General features: G+C 48.0%; 1 protein-coding gene across 1 annotated transcript in view; it reads right to left on the bottom strand.

Moving 5' to 3' along the window:
• The window catches only part of MAP3K9 (mitogen-activated protein kinase kinase kinase 9), a 72,763-nt gene that overhangs the window by 27,652 nt on the left and 22,564 nt on the right, over positions 1-22,547 (bottom strand). Inside the window, 1 exon segment of the mRNA XM_038765630.1 lies at positions 5,072-5,252. Within this exon segment, the coding sequence (XP_038621558.1) occupies positions 5,072-5,252 (181 nt within the window).

Consider the following 22,547-nt stretch of genomic DNA (forward strand, 5'->3'; position numbering starts at 1 on the left):
GAAAATGGGGATGAAGACTTTGAGCCCCATGTGGGACAGGTTAATTAGCTTGTAATTACCCCAGCCTTTAGTTCAGCACCTGGCACAGTAAACATTCAATAAATAACATTAAAAGAAAAGAAGACCATGACAGTAGAAGCTGAAACTACCGAGGCCACCCAGGGTTCACAAATCATTGTTGACTTTAGCCCCTGTGGGGGCTGAGCTAGGGTGAAAGGTCTTTTTCATGGTCTGATTTTTTTTTAAAAAAAGAAAGGTTAATTAGCACCTGAAAAAAATAACGAAAAGCCCCTTATCTGCTCTAATGAAATAGTGTAAAATATATTTTATCATGAGTGGGGACTTTTTGAATGGGTAAGTTTTAGGCCCAAGCTTTGTGGACAATAAATACATACCATAATTGATCTGAGAAGGACCCGACTCAATTTACTGGGATATCAACAAGAGTTTGTCAGGGTGTTCACCCCCAGAATGCCCAACTTCAACTGTGTGCCCCATGTGGGACAGGGACTGTGCCCAACCTGTCTTGTGCTTACCCCAGCAGTTAGCACAGCACTTGGAACACAGTAAGTGCTTAACAAACAAACACACTGAGAAGCAGCGTGACTTAGTGGAAAGAGCCCGGGCTTGGGAGTCAGAGGTCATGGGTTCTAATCCCGGCTCCGCCACTTATCAACTGTGTGACTTTGAGCAAGTCGCTTAACTTCTCTGTGCCTCAGTTCCCTCAACTGTAAAAAGGGGATCAAGACTGTGAGCCCTCCGTGGGACAACCTGATGACCTTGTATCTACCCCAGCGCTTATAGCAGTGATCCCCAGGCCCATGCTCTTTCTATTAGGCCGCCCTGCTTCTGCTGTTCCTGATGGAAGAATTGCTTGGGTTGTCTTATGAGGTGGAAAGATTCGGCAGGAATTTTGCAAAATGGCTGTCTAGCAAAGGTGGCAAAAACTACTAGGAGAAGCAGCATGGTCTAGTAGACAGAGCCCTGGCCTGGGAGTCAGAAGGTCATGGGTTCTAATCCCAGCTCCGCCACTTGTCTGCTGTGTGACCTTGGGCAAATCATTTCTCCTCTGGGCCTCAGTTCCCTCATCTGTAAAATGGGGATGGAGACTGTGAGCCTCACGTGGGACAGAGGCAGTGCCCAACCTGGTTATCTTGTCTCTACCCCAGTGCTTAGAACAGTGCTTGGCACATAATAAGCGCTTAACAAATACCATTATTATTATGATTGCTTACCGCCTAGTGGGGGAGCTCCACAGTGGGAGGCTGCGGAGTATAAAGATATGAATATTAGTGCACCTCTAGAATGCAAGCTTCTTGTGGGCAGGGAATGGGTCTGTAGACTCTGCCATATTTGTCTCTCCCAGGCACTTAGTACAGTGCTATGCACGCAGTAAACATTCAATAAATGACTGAGTGATTGACTGCAACTTGGGATGGGAGGAAGACGTGAGCAGTCAAGTGCTTAGATTAGGCAGAAGTGAAGGTCTGCCACTTGTCTGCGGTGGGACCTTGGGACCTTACTTTTTCAATTGCCTCATCTGTAAAATAGTGATGAAGACTGTGAGCACTATGTGGGAAGGGACTGTCTTCAACTGATTAGCTTGTATCTACCCCAGAGCTTAGTACACATATTAAGCACTTAACAAATGCACAAAAAAGTGCCCATGTGGTAACTGGGGTGGAAGGAGGGTGGGAAGATGAGACATCAATAGGGGAAGGCCTTCTGGAGGAGATATGATTTCAAAAAGAAGCAGCATGGTTTAGTGGAAAGAGCCCAGGCTTTGGAGTCAGAGGTCATGGGTTCAAATCCCGGCTTCGCCAATTGAGAGCTGTGTGACTTTGGGCAAGTCACTTCACTTCTCTGTGCCTCAGCTACCTCATCTGTAAAATGGGGATTAAGACTGTGAGCCTCCAGTGGGACAACCTGATCACCTTCTAACCACCCCAGCGCTTAGAACAGTGCTTTGCACATAGTAAGCACTTAATAAATGCCATCATTATTATTATAGAAAGTCCTGGAAGGAGGGGAGGCCAGTGGTCTGATGGCTGTGAAAGGGAGGAAGAGGTTGAAGGCAAGAAAGCAAGGCACGGTGAGCAGGCCGGTTTTGGGAAATGGAGGTGAAATGTGAGAGCTAGTTGGTAGCGGGAGAGAAGAGAAGTGCTTAGTACAATGCTCTGCACACAGTTAGTCCTCAATAAATATGACTGAATGAAAGAAGAAAGGGGACACGGCTGAAGAGGGTCTTAAAGCTGATGCTGAGGAGTTTCTGCTTGATGCGGAGAAGGACAGCCAACCACCAGAGGTTCTCAAGGAGTGGGGAGATGTATGAAAAACCGGTTTTTCGGGAAAATGGTTCGGGAAGCGGAGTGAAGGATGAATTGGAGAGGGGAGAGGCTGGAGACAAGGAGGTCAGCGAGGAGGTGGATGCAGCCATTGAGGCGGGATGTGACAAGTGCTTTGAACAGTGTGGTGGTGGTTTGGTTGGAGAAGAAAGGGCCTATCAGTAGAGATGGTATTTGGAGAGCATTCTGGAGTTTCAGCATAGCACAATGGATAGAGCACAGGCCTGGAAGTCAGAAGGTCATGGGTTCTAATCCCAGCTCTACCACTTGTCAGCTGTGTGACCGTGGGCAAGTCACTTCACTTCTCTGGGCCTCAGTTCTCTCATCTGGAAAATGGGGATTGAGACTGTGAGCCTCATGTAGGACAGGGACTGTGTCCAACCCCATTTGCTTGTATCCACCCCAGCGCTTAGTCCAGTGCCTGGCACATAGTAAGAGCTTAACAAATACCATAGTTCTTCTTCTTCTTATTATTGTTGTTAGAGGCTTCGTCAGCCAGTCATCGAATAGGGGGCCTCACTAGCTTCTCCCTGACTCCCACGACTTCCGTGTCCCCTTTTCTCCCTTCTTCTCCTTGTGAAATTCACCAACAGTTTTGACAAGTCCATACAAAACCCCGGTTACTGATCATGGCTCCCTTAGGCCGGTCCGACTTCCGGTTTCCCAGAACACCCCTCCTGAGGCCATTTTTGAATGCTTGGGCAAAGAAGGAGCAGAATATTTTGGGGGCGAATGGCAGGCAAGCTTGGAAGCATTCATTTACACCTAAGAAGGCCCTGATTTGAGATCTCTGCAGCCCTGTTAGAAGTCCTCAGGCCTTACCCTAGGCTTAAGATGGGCGAGAGTGGGGATCCCCTCAAAGCAATCAATCCAACAATGCTATTTATTGCGCGCTTGGTAAGTGCAGAGCACTGGATTAAGCACTTAGGTGAGCACAATACAATGGAGTTGGTAGAAATGTTCCCTGTCTTCACAATCTGGATGGGGAAACTGACATTAAAATAATAATAATAGTAATAATGATATTTGTTAGGCACTTACTATGATCCAGCCACTGCACTAAGCGCTGGGATGGACGCAAGCAAATTGGGTGGGACACAGTCCCTTGCCCCACGTGGGGCTTACAATCTCATTCCCCTTTTTACAGATGAGGTAACTGAGGCTTAGAGAAGTGAAGGGACTTGCCCATGATCACACAACAGACAAATGGCAGAGCCGGGATTAGAACCCATGACCTTCTGACTCCCAGGCCCGGGCTCTAGCCACTACGCCATGCTGCTTCATGGATTCCAGAGAAGGGAAGGCAGCAGAATAAAAGGATGTGCAATTTGGGCTTGAGGGGTTCTCAGTCACCTTCATGGACTTGACCCTTGAAGTAGCATGGCCTAGTGGACAAAGCCCGGGCCTGGGAGACAGAAGGACCTGGGTTCCAATCCCGGCTCTGCCACTTGTCTGCTGTGTGACCTTGGGCAAGTCACATCACTTCTCTGGGCCTCAGTTCCCTCGCCTGTAAAATGGGGAGTGAATCCTACTTTAACTAGTCTGTGAGCCCCATGTGGGGCAGGAACTGAATCCAACCTGATAACCTCGTACTTCCCTCAGAACAGTGCTTGGCACAAAGTAAGAGCTTAACAGATACAATTATTACTGTGGCCTAACCGATAGACCACAGGCCTGTGAGTCAGAAGGACCCGGGTTCCAATCTCAGCTCTGCCACTTGCCTGCTGTGTGACCTTGGGCAGGTCACTTCAATTCTCTGGGCCTCAGTTCTCTCATCTGTCAAATAGGGATGAAGACCGTGAGCCCCATGTGGGACAGAGATTGCATCGAAACCGATTAGCTTGTATTCACCCCAGCACTTAGTACAGTGTCTGGCACACAGTAAGCACTTAACAAATGCCACAAGGGAAAAGATAAATCACTTCATTTCTCTATGCCTCAATTTCCTCACCTGTAAAATAGGGCTGAAGTTGGTAAGGCCCAAGTGGGACAGGGACTGTGTCCAACCTGATTAGCTTGCCTCTCCCCCAGTGCTTAGTACAGTGCCTGACATATAGTAAGTGCTTAACAAATGCCACATACAAGAAAAATATCACTTCAATTCTCTGTGCCTCAGTTTCTTCACCTATAAAATAGGTTGAAGACAGTGAGCCCCATTTGGGACAGGGACTGTGCCTTGTATCTCTCCCAGTGCTTAGTACAGTGCCTGGTACATAATAAGTGCTTAAATACCCCAAGGAAAAAAAATAACCTCACTTCCCTGTGCCTCAGTTTCCTCATCTGTGCAACAGGGTTGAAGGCAGTGAGCCCCATGTGGGACAAGGACTGTGCCCAGCCCAAATTTCTTGTATCTACCCCAGCGGTGAATTATTCATTCCATTGTATTTATTGAGCGCTGACTGTGTGCAGAGCAATGTTTGGAAAAGTCTAATATGACAATCAACAGACCCATTCCCTGCCCACGATGAGCTTACAAACTAGAGACTGTGCAGCTTAGTACAGTGCCTGATACCTAGTAAGCGCTTAACAAATCTTCTGGCCTGTGAGCTCATCTCTAGATGGTTGTCTCGACTCTATCCTCTCCCAAGCGCTCAGTACAGTGCTCTGCACACAGTAAGTGTTCAATAAATACTATTGAGTGGATGAATGAATCTTTCGTTCATGAAATGACTGAATCCCTTCCTCACTCTCCCTTCCGACCTTCTCCTCAGGGCGATGGTTCTCACCTCCAGACGTCACTGCCCTTGGAGAACATGGAGGAGCGGATGACTTCTGGGGCCATCCAGGCGTAGGTGCCCGCCGCACTCATCTTGGTGGTCTTGTGCCACTCCCGGGCCAGGCCGAAGTCCGTGATCTTCAGTGTCTTGTTGCCCAGGTGGCTGCTGTCCACCTTCTCCAGGATGAGGACTGGAAACGGCCCGCGGGACGAGGAGGAGGAACCGCAGAGGACAGAACACAGTCAGCCCACAAAATCTGGTTCTTCTGTTGTTCTACTGTCCTCTCCTGGGCACTCAGTACAGTGCTCTGCACACAGTAAGTGCTCACTAAATACAACAGATTGATTGATTGACATAGGAGAGAAAGCACTAGCAGTGCGGCCAAGTGGAAAGAGAACGGGCCTTGGGAGCCAGAAGATCTAAGTCTTCTCATCCAGGCTCTGCCATCTGCTTGCTGTAGGCCCCTGGGCAAGTCATTGCACTTTTCTGTTGTCTTACTTTCATCATCTGTGGGCAGAAACATGTCTACCATCATCTCTGTTATATTGTACGCTCCCACGCGCTTAGTACAATGCTCTGTACACAGTTAGTGCTCAAAAATGCCACTGTGGGCAGGGAATATGTCTACCAAATGTGCTATTTTGTAATAATAATAATAATAATGGCATTTATTAAGCGCTTACAATGTGCAAAGCAGTGTTCTAAGCGCTGGGGAGGATACAAGGTGATCAGGTTGTCCCACGGGGGGCTCACAGTCTTCATCCCCATTTTACAGATGAGTAACTGAGGCCCAGAGAAGTTAAGTGACTTGCCCAAAGTCACACAGCTGACAATTGGTGGAGCCGGAATTTGAACCCATGATCTCTGACTCCAAAGCCCGGGCTCTTTCCACTGAGCCACGCTGCTTCTCCTGTACTCTTCCAAGCACTTAGTACAGTGCTCTGCACACAATAAGTGTTCAATAAATGTGATGGATTGCTTGGTCAATATGTAAAATGAGGATTAAATACCTGTTCTTGAGTCTCACACTGAGATGGGGGCTGTGTCCAATCTGCTTATATTGTTTCTACCCCAGTGCTCAGCATGATGCTGAGGATGTATTAAGACCTTAATGCATACCACAGAGACAGTTTTTCTTTTTCTGGTATGTAAGTGCTTACTCTGTGTCAGGCACTGTACTAAGCGCGGGGCGGGGGGAGGGGGGAAGATACAAGCTTATCAGGTTGGCCCCAATCCACGCCCCTCATGGCTCATGGTCTTAATCCCCATTTTACTGATGAGAGAACTGAGGTCCAGAGAAGTGAAGCGACTTGCCCAAGGTCAACCAATGTATCTATTGTGCAGAGCTTACTGTGTGCAGAGCACTGTACTAAGCGCTTGAGAGAGTACAATAGAACAGAGTTCCTAGACACATTCCCTGCCCACATAGAGTTTACAGTCCAGAGGCAGACAAGTAGAGGAGCTGGGATTAGAAGCCAGATCCTTCTGACTCCTGGGCCCGGGATCTAATCACTGGGCCACACTGCTTATCTCCCCGATATTCCCTAGGGAGAACCCGTCACACGAATTGAGGCAGGGAAAGAAGTCTGAATGGGTGTGACCCCACTGCAGTCGATCAATGATATTTATTGAGCGACTACTATTGCAGGGCATTGTACTAAGCGCTTGGGAGGGGACAACAGAACAGAGTTGGTAAACATGTTCCCTACCCACAGTGAGCTTCCAGTCTAGAGGGGGGCAACAGATATTAATATAAATCAACCGATTAATAAAAATACCTACTGAGTGCTTATTCATTCATTCATTCATTCATTGAATCGTATTTATTGAGTGCTTACTATGTGCAGAGCACTGTACTAAGTGCTTGGGAAGTACAAGTTGGCAACATATAGAGATGGTCCCTACCCAACAGCAGGCTCACAGTCTAGAAGGGGGAGACAGACAACAAAACAAAACATATTGACAAAATAAAATAAATAGAATAAATATGTACAAGTAAAATAAATAGAGTAATAAATATGTACAAACATATATACAGGTATATATATGTATTTTACAGATGAGGAAACTGAGGCACAAAGAAACTAAGGGCCCTGCCTAGGGTCACACAGTCATGTATTCTTTCCAAGGGATTACAGGATCACTAAAAACTTTTTGCTGTTCAGTACAGCCGCCTGAGTTTCCCCTTACGTCACTTAGTATTTATGCACACAAGAACCTGAACTAAACTGAAGCCATTGCTAGGCAGGACAATTACCTTGGTAACATGTCATTCCCCTCGCTGCAATGCAGAGCACTGTATTAAGCACTTGGGAGAGTACAGTACAACAGAGTTGGGAAATATGTTCCCTGCCCAAAGCGAGCTTACAGTCTAGAGGGGAAGACAGACATTAATATAAATCGATCAACTGATCGATGGTATTTATTGAGAGCCTCCCGTGTGCAGAGCACTGTACTAACCGCTTGGAAGGGTACAATGCAATGGAGTCGGTAGACACGTTCCCTGCCCACAGTGAGCTTACAGTCTAGAGGGGGAGACAGATATGAAGAGAAACGAATAAATATTTATATTTGGACATTCATTCATTCAACTGTACTTACTGGGCACTTGCTGTGTACATAGGACTGTACTAAGCACTTGGGAGAGGAAATAGAACAATAAACAGACATATTCCCTGCCCACAGTGAGTTTACGTAAGTGCTTTGGGGCTGAGGTAAGGATGAATAAAGGGAGCCAATTCAAGTGCCCTTCCCTTTCCTAGACCCCCAGGACTCCATCCTTGCAGGAGAAAGTCTGCCCAACCCCATAGCAGTGGGCTTCCGGCCTGGAGTGTAGCAAGGGGCTTTCAATCAATCAATCGTATTTCCAGAGCGCCTACTGTGTGCAGAGCGCTGTATTGAGCAGTGGAGTAGATATATGCTAATCAGGTTGGACACAGTCCCTGTCCCACATGGGGCTCGTGGTCTTCATTCCCATTTCCCAGATGAGGGAACTGAGGCCCCAAAGAATGGAAATGAGTTGCCCAAGGTCACACGGCTGACAAGCGACAGAGATGGGATTACAATCCAGGTCCTTCTGACTCCCAGGTCTGGGCTACCATGCTCTATCCACTAGCCCACACTGCTCTTCTGTATAATAGTAATACGATTATTATTACTATTACCATTACCGCTGCCATTGCTATATTGGGCATAGGAAAGAAAGCCTTCAAGGTTTACCAGTGTATGAAAGGCACTTACTGGGCACCTACTGTGTGTAGAACCCTGTACTAAGCACTAGATTGTAAAGTCATTACAGTCAGGGAACGTGGCTGCTAATTACGTTGGCTTATACACTCCCAAGTGCTTAGTACAGTGCTCTGCACATAGTAAGTGCTCAATAAATACAACTGACGGATTGATTTGATTTTAATGGTAATTGTTAGGCACTTATTATGTGTCAAACACTGTTCTAAGCACTGGGGTAAGTACAATTTAATTAGGACAGACACAGAGAAGCGGTGTGGCTTAGTGGAAAGAGTCTGGGATTGGAAGTCAGAGGTTGTGGGTTCTAATCCTGACTCTGCCACTTGTCAGCTGTGTGACCTGGGGCAAGCCACTTCACTTCTCTGTGTCTCAGTTCCCTCATCTGTAAAATGGGGATTAAGGGTGTGAGTCCCACGAGGGACAACCTGATTACCTTGTATCTACCCCACTGCTCAGAACAGTGCTTGGCACATAGTAAGTGCTTAACAAATACCAAAATTATTATTATTATTATTATTACAGTCCCTGTCCCGCAAGGAGCTCGCAGTCTAAGTAGGAGGAAGGCCAGGTATTGAAACCTCATTTTACAGTTGAGGAAACTGAGGGACAGAGAAGTGAAGTGACTTGTCCAAGGTGTCACAGCAAGCAGTTGGTAGAGCTGGGATTGGAAGCCTTGACCTTTGACTCCCAGGCTCTGTCCACTAGGCCATGCTGCTTCTGAGGAGAGTACGATACAGCAGTGTTGATAGGTGCAAACCCTGCCCTAGAGGAGGTTATAATTTAGCTTGGGAGACAGATATTAAAATAAATTAGAGGTAGGGGAAGCAACTGCGTATAAAGGTGTGGATGTAATTGCTATGGGGTGGGGATAGAAAGAGCACAGGACTGGGAATCAGGACACTTGTGTTCTAATCCTGGCTCCGCCAGTTAATAATCATAATTGTGGTTTTTTGGTTAAGTGCCTATTTACGTACTGCATGGCCTGGGGCAAATCGCTTAATGTCTCTGTGCTCAGTGACCTCATCTGTAAAATGGGGATAAAGACTGCGAACCTCACGTGGGGCAGAGACCATGCCTAACCTGATTAGCTGGTATCTACCTGAGGGCTCTGGACAGTGTCCGGCATGTGGTAAGGGCTTAACAAATACCATTAAAGAAACCACAGCTCAGTTTCCTGTTCTGAAAATGGGGCTTCAGTATCTGTTTGTCCTCCTCTTTAGAACGTTAGAGACTGTGCTCAATTTGATTTTCCTGCACCTACCTCGGCGGGTTTGGGTTCTAATCCCGGCTCCGCCACTTGTCTGCCATGGGACCTCAGTCAAGTCACTTCGTTTTTCGGGCCCTCAGTTCTCTCATCCGTAAAATGGGGATGAAGAGTGTGAGCCCCATGTGGAGCAGGGACTGTGCCCAGCCTGATTAGCTTTGAATCTACCGCAGAACATTGAACAGTGCCTGGCACATAGTAAGCGCTTAACAAATATGGTGATTATTGTAGTGAGGTCTTAGAATGAGCCATTCGCTATTAAGTATACTTTTTTTTTTAGCAGGTCAGCTTGCTGTAAGAAACTTGACTAAATAAAACCAGGTGGTGAGGGATGAGGTGCTTTCCCACTGTTTTCTTCCCACACCCCTTCTCTCTTGGCTCTCATTCCCCCTTGTAGGTCCAAGGTCTATTTCTGCTTTGTTCAAGCAAACTGTGGGTCAACAGGATTTCGGAAAAATCCCCGGAATGGTAGCAGAAGAGTTTGGCACCTGTGACCCACACCTCCCTCTGAGCAACGAGTGGGAAGTTGCCTTGCCTGGCCTTGTGGATGGCGCCTAGGCCTGGGAGTCAGAAGGCCCTAGGGTCTAACCCTGCCTCTGCTGCTGGTCTGCTGTGTGACCTTGGGCCAGTCATTTCACTTCTCTGGGCCTCAGTTACCTCACCTGTAAAATGGAGATTAAAACTGTGAGCCCCATGTGGGACTGGGACTGTGTCCAACTCGATTTTTTTGTATCCACCTCAGCGCTTAAGTACTTTGACTGGCACATAGTAAGTGCCTAACCAATACCACAATCATATAATTATTATATTTTGTTATTACTATTTTTATGTGTGTCTCTTCCCCTATATTGTAAAGTTCCTTGCGGGCAGGGAATGTGTCCACTGCCTCTGGCTTTTTTTTTTTTAATGGTATTTGTGAAGTGCTTACTGTGTGTCAAACACTGTTTTAAGAACTGGGGTAGGTACAATTTAGTCAGGTCAGATATAGTTTCTGTCCCACATGGGGATACAGTTTTTAAAGAAAGAGGGAGAACAAGTACCCCCATTTTACAGTTGAGGAAACAGGCCAGAGAAGTGAAGGAAGTGAAGTGACTTGCCTAAGGTCACACAGCAAGCAACTGGGGGAGCAAGGATTTAGAATTCAGGGGGCCTGCTGACTTCCAGGCCTGGGCTCTTTCCACTAGGCCATGTCACTTGTACTCTAAGCATTTAGTAAAGTACTCTGCATCATCATCACCGGTATTTACTGGGCTCTTACTGTGGGCAGGGCACTGTACTAAGCACTTGGTCAAGTACAATACTACAGAGTTGGCAGTCATTTCCCTGCCCGCAATGAGCTTACAGCCTAGAGGGGGAGACAGACAATATAAGTCAATCAATGGTATCTATTGAGCAGTTACTGCATGCAGAACACTGTACTAAGCGCTCAGGAGGGTACAGTACACCGGAGTCGGTAGACGTGTTCCCTGCCCGCAAGGAGCTTACAGCCTAGGGGAGGCCTGGAGAGTGCTTATTGCATGCAGTAAGCGTTCAATAAATAGCACTGATTGATCGGTCAGGTAGGAAGGAGAAGTGATTTGATCGAGCTCGTCTCTAGACTGTAAGCTTGTTGCGGGCAGGGAATGTGTTCATTTATTGTATCGTCCTCTCCCAAGTGCTGAGTACAGTGCTTTGCACACAGTAAGCGCTCAATAAATACAACTGAATGACCGAATAAGGGCTCAATAAATACCACTGAATGAATGATTTCTTATCTTTCCCGGGAGCCTGGTCGTTTCTAGGAGTCTGTGGCCACCAGCAGGTCCGGCCGGACCGCCCGGGGACAGGACGTAGTGCCCGCGTGAGGCAGGGGCTGTGAGCAGGTGCCTGGAGGAAGGGGCGGGAGGGGTCCCAGGACCTAGAGCGCACTGAGGGCTCTGGGTTCAGGCCCTCGAGCTGGGGCTGAGGATCTCGGCCTGTTCTCATGCGGTCAGAGTTTGAGCAGAGCCTGGGCACTCAGTCACCTTGCCTCCTCCTACCTCACCTCTCTTCTCTCCTACTCCAACCTAGGCCTCACACTTCGGCTCTAATGCCAACCTATTCACCATGCTTCGATCTCGTCTACCTCTCCACCAACCCCTTGCCCACGTCCTGCCTTTGGCCTGGAATGCTCTTCCTCCTCAAATCCGACAGATAATTACTCTTCCCCCTTCTCAAAGCCTGATCAAAGGCTCATCTCCTCCAAGAGGCCTTCCCTGACTAAGCCATCATTTCCTCTTCTCCCACTCCCTTCTGCGTCACCCTTGCACGTGGATTTACATCCTTCCTTCACGCCTCCCTTATGTTCATATCCGTCATTTATTTATATAAATGTCTCTCTCCCCCTTTAGACTGTAAGCTCGTTGTGGTCAGGGAACATTCATTCATTCATTCAATCACATTTACTGAGTGCTTACTAAGTGCAGAGCACTGTACTAAGCGCTTGGGAGAGGACACTATGACAGAGTTGGTAGACCCTTTTTTTTACATGGTATTTTTTAAAAGCACTGTTCTAAGTGCTGGAATAGATACAAAGTAATCAGGTTGGACTCAGTCCCTGTCCCACATGGGGCTTATAGTATTAATCCCCATTTTACAGATAGGGTAACAGGCACAGAGAAGGAAAGTGACTTTAATTGATTGTCAGCTTGTTATGGGCAGGGGACATGTTTAACGACTGTCATATTGTCCTCCCCCAAGCGATTAGTACAGTGATCTGCACACAGTAAACGCTCAATAAATATCACTGATGGATGGCTTGACTGACTCATCCTGGTGCTGTGCATTGCCCTCTTGAAAGAGGCTGAAGGGAAAACAAAATTCTGCAAGCTCAGGCTGGCCCAGACCCTCGAAATTCCACATCATTGGAAGAAAATCCAGCCTTGGAATGCACTATTTTGGGGCTGGGGGAGGCGGGGGTCAGGGGCTGGGGGGCTGGACTACCACCCCTGTCGGCCCTCAGGCAGGAGAAAGGTGAGGCAGCAGAAAACTGCCACAGGCCAGGGCAACAAACACTTTCATTTCTTCTTTTATGGTACTTATTAAGCACTCACTACGTGCTAGGCACTGTACTAAGTGCTGGAGTAGATTCAAGCTAATCAGGTTGGACACAGTCCCTGGCCCACTTGGGGCTCACAGTATTTAATCCCCACTTCACAGCTGAGGGAACTGAGGACAAAGACGTAAAGTGACTCACCCAAGGTCGCACGACTGACAAGTGGCGGAGCTGGAATTAGAATCCAGGCCTGGGCCCTATCCACGAAGCCTTGCTGTTTCTAGTGCAGCAAAGACAGAACCCTGCTCTGGGCATGAGGGGCAGGTAGGGGGTCTTGTGAGGGTGAATTTCCACGGCAGCAGAGGCCTGGGGGTGCTAGGGAAGGGGCAATTTAAGAGGGGCGGAGCATCCCAGCGCTTAGAACAGTGCTTGGCACATAGTAGCGCTTAACAAATACCATCATTATTATTATTTCCAAGCTGATCTGCTCTTGCGATGAATCTTCCCGCTTCTGAGAAGGGGGTGTAAAGATTCCGGCTTTGGAGAGGACAACTTGGGTTAGCAGGGAAAACCAAGAGTTTGCACCGAAAAAATCCACAACTCCACACTGCACATCTCTCAGGAAACTACCACACAAAGGAAGTCCTTTCTCCTTCCCTGGACCTGTTTAGCAGCGTGGGCTAGTAGCTAGAGCATGGGCCAGGGCATCAGAAGGACCTGGGTTCTAATCCCAGCTCCACCATATGTCTGTTGTATGACTTTGGGCAAGTCCCGTCCCGTCTCTGTGCTTCAGTTACCTCCTCTGAAAAACAGTGATTAAGAGTGTGAGCCCCATGTGGGATGGGGACTGTGTCCAACTCGATTTGATTGTATCTACCCTGCCTGGCACCTAGTGAGTGCTTAACAAATACCACAATTATTATTATTATTATGCCTTGTATGCCCCAGGGACGTTGGCACATGCCGTGTACCCCCTGCCTGCCTCAGTGACCTGCTCCTGGTGGCCTTCCCAGCTGCCTAAATGCCTCAGAAAGTCCGGTCAGGGGCCTGCTTCTGCTGGCCAGGGGTCAGGGGGTTTGGGTCCCCACCCAGAGCCCCTGGTTATACAAAGCAGTGGGGCGGGGGGAGCAGGACGGCAGAGGGGATGGAAGACTGGGTGGGCTGCAGAGGGCAGACACAGGCCCAGGGACCCACGGATAGCACTAGGCAGCTGTGGGTTGGTTCTCAGGCATTGCTAATACGGCGGCAGGAGGAAGTGAGATGCAGTGTTGCTTAATGGTTAGAGCCTGGGCCTGGGAGCCAGAGGACCTGGGCTCCAATCCCACCTCTGCCACTTCATTCAATCCATTCAATCAAATTTGTGGGGCACTTGCTGTGTGCAGAGCACTGTACTAAGCACTTGGGAGAGTACAATACAACAATAAACAGTCATATTCCCCAACCACAACGAGCCTACAGACTAGAGTTGGGGAGACAGGCATCAGTACAGTTAAATAAAATGACAGATTTTATGACACATAAGTGTTGTGGGGCTGGGAGGGGGGAAGAGCAAATGGAACAAGCCAGGGTGAAGGAGAAGGGAGTGGGAGATGAGGAAAAGAGGGGAAGTCTGGGAAGGCTTCTTGGAGGAGATGGGCTTTCAATAAGGGGGAGAACAATTGTCTGTCAGATTTGAGGAGGAAAGGCATTTCAGACCAGAGGCAGGACTTTCTCTGTAACCTTGGGTAAGTCAGTTCACTTCTCTGGGCTTCAGTTTCCTCAGCTGCAAAATAGAGATTCAATTCTACACCCTTATTAATAATAATAATAATAATGGCATTTGTTAAGCACTTACTATGTGTCTGGCACTGTGCTAAGCACTGGGGTACGTACAAGATAATCAGGTTGGAAACAGTCCCTGTCCCATGCAGGGCTCGCAATCTCATTCCCCACCTTACAGATGAGGTAACTGAGGGCCAGAGAAGTGAAGTGACTTTCTCAAGGTCGCATAGCAGACGAGTGGCAGAGCTGGGATTAGAACCCATGACCTTCTGACTCCCAGGCCTGGGCTCTATCCTCTTTGTCATACTCCCTTCTACTCAAACTGCGAGCCCTATGTGGGACAAAGACTAGGTCCAGCCTGATGAATTTATATCTGCCCCAGTGCTTAGTACAGTGCCTGGTACATAGTAAGTGCTTAACAAATACCATAAAATACTAATGATAAAGGAGAGACCTTCTCTCCTAACAAAGGCAGACTCCTGTCATTTTTGTTGGTTTGTGCGGTACTTGTTAAGTGATTACTCTATGTCAAGCACTTTATTTTTCTGTGCCTCAGTTACCTCATCTGTAAAATGGGGATTAAGACTGTGAGCTCCATGTGAGACAGGGACTGTGTCCAACCCAATTTGTTTGTATCCATTCCAGCGTCTGGCACATAGTAAGCACTTAACAAAAACCACAGTTATTATTATTCACTGTTTTAAGCCCTGGACTAGACACAAATCCATCAGGTGGGATACAGTCCCTGTCCCACATGGGACTCACTAAGTAGGAGAGGGGACAGGTATTGAATCCCCATTTTATAGTTGAAGAAACTGAGGTGCAAGCAAGCAGCAGGCAAGCTGCAGAGCCGGGATTAGAACCCAGGCTCTCTGACACCCAGGCCAGGGCTCTATCCACTAGGCCACGCTGCTTTCGCTGTTCACTCCAGTCCACAAACAGGTTCCCTGTGCTCCAGCCCAGAGAGTGGGCACTCCTGGGGTGGACTGGGAAGTGTATGTGGGAGGGGAAATAAGGAGTCCTTACTCCTCCTTGAATCTGCACTTCACCACCTTGCCCCCTCCTACCTCACCTTGCTACTTCCCTCCTACATCCCAGCCCGCACACTTCGCTCCTCTAATGCCAACCCAATCACTGTACCTCCATCTCGTCTATCTCGCCACCGGACCTCCTGCTCATGTTCTGCCTCTGGCCTGGAACGCCCTCCCTCCTCAGATCCGACAGACAATTACTCTCCTCCGCTTCAAAGCCTTAATGAAGGCACATCTCCTCCAGGGAGTCTTCCCAGACTAAGCTTCCACTTTCCTCTTTTCCCACTCCCTTCTGTGTCACCCTGACTGGCTCTCTTTTGCTCTTCTCCCCCGCCAGCCCCACAGCACTTATGTATATATCTGTCATTTATTGATTTGTATTGATGTCTTGTTTTCCCCCATATAAACCCTAAGCTCATTGTGGGCAGGGAATGTGTCTTTATTGTTGTATTGTACTCTCCTAAGATCTTAGTTGAGAAGCAGCGTGGCTCAGTAGAAAAGAGCATGGGCTTTGGAGTCAGAGGTCATGGGTTCAAATCCCAGCTCCGCCAATTGTCAGCTGTGTGACTTTGGACAAGTCACTTAACTTCTCTGGCCTCAGTTACCTCATCTGGAAAATGGGGATTAAAACTGTGAGCCCCCTGTGGGACGACCTGATCACCTTGTAACCTTCCCAGCACTTAGAATAGTGCTTTGCACATAGTAAGTACTTAACAAATACCATCTTGGTTCAGTGCTCTGCACACAGTAAGCACTCAATAAATGTGATTGAAGGAATGAATACCCGACCCTGAACTGCCTTGAGGCAGGGGAGGGGCTGGGGGGGGGGACAGCCCTATGAGCTAAGCTGTCGTTATCCCATACCCATCTGTGGCATGACCATGGATTTCTTTCAGCTATCTCCTCTGAATACATTTGGGCTCTCAAGAACAAAGCACGGTGGCCTGGTGGATAGAGCACAGGCCTGGGAGTCAGAAGGACCTGGGTTCTAATCCCAGCTCTGCCATGGGACCATGGGCAAGGCCCTTCTCTTCTCTGGGCCTCAGTTACCTCATCTGGAAAAGGTGGATTGAGACTGTGAGCCCCACGTGGGACAGCTCGATTTGCCTGCATCCTCTCCAGCGCTTAGTTCAGTGCCTGGCCCATAGTAAGTGCTTAACAAATACCATTATTATTATTACTTTCCCAAGCACTTAGTACAGTGCCCTGCACACAGTAAGTGCCCAATAAATACGAATGACTGACTCACCCTGATTAGCTCCCTTTATTTCACCCTGCCTTCCCCCAGCCCCAGGGAACTTATATGTCCATATGCATAATCTATTTCTATTAAAGTCTGTCTTCCCCTCTAGACTTTAAGCTAGCAGTTGGCAGGGAATGTGACTGTTAGGTTGTTGTGCTGCACTCTCCCAAGCGCTTAGTACAGTGTTCTGCACATGGTAAGCGCTCAGTAAATACGACTGACTGACAGACCATGACTTGCTCCCTTTATTTTGCCCCCCTCCCAACTCCAGCTCCACAGCACTTATACATACTTATCCATAATCTACTTATTCATATTGATGATTATTTTGGGCAGGGACTGTGTTTGCCAGTTCTGTTCCCTCCAAAATGCTTAGTGCAGTGCTCTGCATACACTAAGTGCTCAATAAATACCATTTATTTTTTTTATGGTCCTTGTTTAAAGCTTACTATATGTCAGGCACTGTCCTAAACTCTGGGGAGAGTACAATACAACAATATAACAGACACGCACTCTGCCTACAATGACCTTAGAGGGAGAGACAGATATTAATAGAAATAAATAAAATTACAGGTATGGAGATAAGTTCTGTGGAGCCTGGAGGGGGGATGAATAAAGGGAGTGAGTCAGGGTGATGCAAAAGGGAGTGAGGGAAGAAGAAATGAGGGCTTAGTCGGGGAAGGCCTTTTGGAGGAGATGGGCCTATGATAAGGCTTTGAAAGATGGGGAGGGAATCGTCTGTCGGCTATGAAGGAGGGCATACCAGCCCAGAGGTGGGATGTGGGCGAGAGGTCGGCCATGAGATAGATCAGATTGAGGTGCTGAGTAGGTTGGCATTAGAGAAGCAAAGTGAGCAGGATGGATTGTAGTAGGAGAGTAGTGAGTCGAGGTAGGATGGGGTGAGGTGAACACATGAACTGAGTTAGCGTGGATTAAAGACAAATGGCAACTCGAATGGCCAATGTGGATTCTTCTGGGTGCCCTGTGGGGGAGGGGGTGGTCCACCCCACGCATCCGCCAAAGTAGCTCTCTTCCTCCCTTCAAAGCTCTACTGAGATCTCACCTCCTCCAGCAGGCCTTTCAAGACTGGGCTACCCCTTTTCCTCTGCTCCTTCTCCCCTTCCCAACGCCCCCACTCCCTCCCTCTGCCCTACCTCCTTCCCCTCCCCACAGCACTTGTATATATTTGTACGTATTTATTACTCTATTTTATTAATGATGTGTCTATAGCTATAACTCTATTTATTCTGATGGTATTGACACCAGTCTCCTTGTTTTATTTTGTTGTCTGTCAACCCCTTCTAGACTGTGATCCCATTGTTGGGTAGGGACCATCTCTATATGTTGCCGACTTGTACTTCCCAAGCGCTGAGTACAGTGCTCTGCACACAATAAGCACTCAATAAATGATTGAATGAATGAATGAACATCGTGCAAGGCCACAGACCCACAGAACAAGATAGGATGTAAGGAATTCCCAGCTCCACCACTTGTCTTCTGTGTGACCTAGGGCAAGTTGCTTCATTTCTCCAAGCCTCAGTTCCCTCATCTGTAAAATGGGGGTGAAGACTGTGAGCCCCATGTGAGACAGGGACCGTGTCCACCCTAATTACCTGCTATCTAGCCCAGCGCTTAGTACAGTGCCTGGCATAGAGTAAACACTTAACAAATACCATTAAAAAAAGCAGAAGAATAAAAAACAACTCTGTCCTGAGTCAAACCAATTATTTCACGGTGGTGAAGTTTTTCCATGATGACAGCTTTAAGATTCAGCACGGACTCAAAAGAAAGGAATTTTGATGTCACAGATGAGGCATTCAGCTGCAATTTGGCTTGAGAGATTCCAGGAAGTTCTGGTACCTTTGCATAGAGAGGTGATTTCTTCTTTCCTGGAGCTGAGCCTCCCAAGCCCAGATTGCAACTAACTACACTTGGACTTTGAAACAATCCAGAACTTGGAAGCTCAACCATAAACCACTCAGCAGGCTTAACCCTTGAGGAGCAGCGTGGTCTAGAGGAAAGAGCCTGGGAGTCAGAGAACCTGGATTCTCCTGCCTGCAATGGTACCTTGAGCAAGTCACTTTGCTTCTCTGGGCCTCAGTTGCTGTATCTGTAAAATGGGGATTCAATAACTGTTCTCTTCAACCTTGGCTTTACAGACTCCGTCCTCTCCTGCTTCTCCTCTTATCTATCCGGTCCTTCATTCCCAGTCATTTTTGTAGGCTCCTCCTCCCCCTCCTGTGGGGGTTCCTTAAGGTTCAGTTCTTGGTCCCCTTCTGTTCTCAATCTACACTCACTCCCTTGGTGACCTCATTCGCTCCCACGGCTTCAACTATCATCTCTATGCTGATGACACCCAAATCTACATCTCTTCCCCTGCTCTCTCCCCCTCCCTCCAGGCTCGCATCTCCTCCTGCCTTCAAGACATCTCCATCTGGATGTCTGCCTGCCACCTAAAACTCAACATGTCCAAGACTGAACTCCTTGTCTTCCCTCCCAAACCCTGCCCTCTCCCTGACTTTCCCATCACTGTTGATGGCCCTACCATCCTTCCCGTCTCACAAGCCCGCAACCTTGGTGTCATACTCGACTCCGCTCTCTCGTTCACCCCTCACATCCAAGCCGTTACCAAAACCTGCCGGTCTCAGCTCCGCAACATTGCCAAGATCTGCCCTTTCCTCTCCATCCAAACCGCTATCCTGCTCGTTCAAGCTCTCGTCCTATCCCATCTGGACTACTGTATCACCCTCCTCTCTGATCTCCCATCCTCTTGTCTCTCCCCACTTCAATCCATACTTCATACCGCTGCCCGGATTGTCTTTGTCCAGAAACACTCTGGGCATGTTACTCCCCTTCTCAAAAATCTCCAGTGGTTACCAATCAACCTATGCATCAGGCAGAAACTCCTCACCCTCGGCTTCAAGGCTGTCCATCACCTCGCCCCCTCCTACCTCACCTCCCTTCTCTCCTTCTACAGCCCAGCCCGCACCCTCCGCTCCTCTGCCGCTAATCTCCTCACCGTGCCTCGTTCTCACCTGTCCCGCCGTCGACCCCGGGCCCACGTCATCCCCCTGGCCTGGAATACCCTCCCTCCCCACATTTGCCAAGCTAGCTCTCTTCCTCCCTTCAAGGCCCTACTGAGAGCTCACCTCCTCCAGAAGGCCTTCCCAGGCTGAGCCCCCTCCTTCCTTCCCCCTTCCTCCCCCCTCCATCACCCCTGCCTTACCTCCTTCCCTTCCCCACAGCACCTGTATATATGTATATATGTTTGTACGTATTTATTACTCTATTTATTTATTTACTTGTACATATCTATTCTATTTATTTTATTTTGTTAATATGTTTGGTTTTGTTCTCTGTCTCCCCCTTCTAGACTGTGAGCCCACTGTTGGGTAGGGACCGTCTCTATGTGTTGCCAACTTGTACTTCCCAAGCGCTTAGTACAGTGCTCTGCACACAGTAAGCGCTCAATAAATATGATTGATTGATTGATTGATTTAACCGTGAGTCCCAGTCAGGACAGGGACTGTGTCTGACCTGATTAACTGGGATCTATTCCAGTGCTTAGAACAGTGCTTGACACATACTAAGTGCTTAATACCATTATTATCATTATTAATAATACATAACACATAGATTATTAATAATAATAACCTCTCTGTGGAAGAGGATAGTCATAGGTTTCAATCCATATTTACTGAGCACTTGCTGTGTGTACAGCACCGAATTCAATCTTTTATTATCAAATGCCGTTGAGTCGTTTCCGATTCATAGTGACTCTGTGGATATATTCTCTCCAAAATGTCCTGTCTTCTGCCCTAATCTGTAACCTTGCTAAGGGTTCTTCTGTTGCCGTTCTTATGATATGTATCCATCTTGCTGCCAGTCTGCCTCTTCCACATATTCCCTGGACTTTTCCTAGCATTAGTGTCTCCTCTAGAGACTTATTCCTCCCAATGATGTGTCCAAAATATGTTTAAGTCGAGTCATTTGGCCTTCCAAAGACCGCATTTGCTTAATTTGCTTCAAAACCAATTTGTTTGTTTTCCCAGCAGTCCATGGCATTCGCAAAAGCCTTCTCCAACTCAAAATGGCAAAAGAATCGACACTTTCTATCCTGTTTCTTTCCCAATGTCCAGCTTTTGGATCCGCACGGCATCACCGGAAACACCACAGACTTGACAGAGAAGAATAAGCCCTGCCCTCGAGGAGTTTACTGTCTACTGGGTTGCAGAGGGCTTTATGACGAGCACAATTGATGGGCACTGTGATAAAGGGAACGGGCCACTCCCTGAAAACCAGGATTGATAGAGCAGGGACAGACATAGAGTCGATCGAAAATGTAGTGACACTTGCATCGCTTCTGTGGCACCAGCAAGGCATCCCCCTGCCTCCACTCCTTTCTCCCCATCCCCTACTACAAAAGGTAGGCCCTGGGACCTAGGGTTTAGAGGAGGGAAGACCACAGGAGCTTTCCAACTGATTCTGCTTTACCGTATTGGACTCTTCCAAGTGCTTAGTCTGGCACTCTGTACGTAATAAGTGCTCAATAAATACCATCGATGGATCGATTCCCTGGAAATTCCCAAGTCGAGATTTATGCCAACAAAAAATAACAAAGAAACAGCATGGCCCAGGGGAAAGGTCACCGGCCTGGAGGTCATTGGGGCCCCATCTCTTCTCACCTTCTCAAAGCAGTCGTCCCAGCTTCCTTCCTGCTCTGACCGCCACTTCAACTGTTTGCTCGCCAATGACTTCTTTCCCACTGCTTCCAAACATGGCCATGTCTCCCCTTGCCTAAAAAAACCCTCCCTTGACCCTAGGACTCCCTCCAGCTATTGCCCCACCTCGCTCCTACCATTCCTCTCAAAACTCTTAGGGCGAGTTGTCTATACCTGCTGCCTCAAGTTCCTCTCCTCCAGTTCACTCTTTGACCCCCTCCATTCTGGCTTCCGTCCCTTTCACTCCACAGAAACCGCCCTCTCAAAGGTCACCGATGATCTCCTTCTAGCCAAATCCAATGGCCTCTACTTCATCCTGATCTTCCTCAACCCCTCAGTCCCCTTGACACTGTGGACCACCCCCTTCTCCCAGAAACATTATCCAACCTCAGCTTCAATGACACTGTCCTCTCCTGGTTCTCCTCTTATCTCTCTAGCTGTTTATTCTCAGTCTACTTCGTGGGCTCCTCCTCTGCCTCTCACCCCCAACTGTGGGGGTGCCTCAAGGTTCAGTTCTGGGTCCCTTTTTCTATTCTCAATCTCCACCCACTCCCTTGGAAAACTCATTTGCTCCCGTGGCTTCAACTACCATCTCTATGCGGATGATTCCCATATCTCCACCTCCAGCCCAGATCTCTCTCCTTCCCTGAGGAGAGAGAGTCAATCAATCAATGGTATTTGCTGAATGGTTACTTTGTGCAGAGCACTGTATTATTTCCTCCAGCTTTCAGGATGTCTCTACCTGGATGTCTCACTGATACCTCAAATTTAACATGTCCAAAACAGAACTCCTCATCTTCCCACCCAAACCCTGTCCTCCCACTGATTTCCTGTCACTGTAGACAGCACCACTATCCTCCCCGTCTCACAAGCCCATAGCCTCAACACTATCCTCGACCCATCTCTCAGTCAACCCACATTCAATCTGTCACCAAATCCTGCAAGTTCAACCTTCACAACATCACTAAAACCCATCCTTTCCTCTCCATCCAAACCGCTTCCACGATGACCCAAGTACTGTCCTATCCCACCTTGACTACTGCATCCGCCTTTTTTTTTTCTTAAATAACATTTGTTAATCACTTACTATATGTCAGGCACTGTACTAAACACTAGGGTAGATACAAGACGATCGGGTTGGACACAGTCCATGTCCCACACAGGGACTCACAGTCTTAATCCCCATTTTACTGATGAGGAAGCTGA

The sequence above is a fragment of the Tachyglossus aculeatus genome, chromosome 23 (genome assembly GCF_015852505.1).
Source record: "Tachyglossus aculeatus isolate mTacAcu1 chromosome 23, mTacAcu1.pri, whole genome shotgun sequence".
Classification (NCBI taxonomy): domain Eukaryota; kingdom Metazoa; phylum Chordata; class Mammalia; order Monotremata; family Tachyglossidae; genus Tachyglossus; species Tachyglossus aculeatus.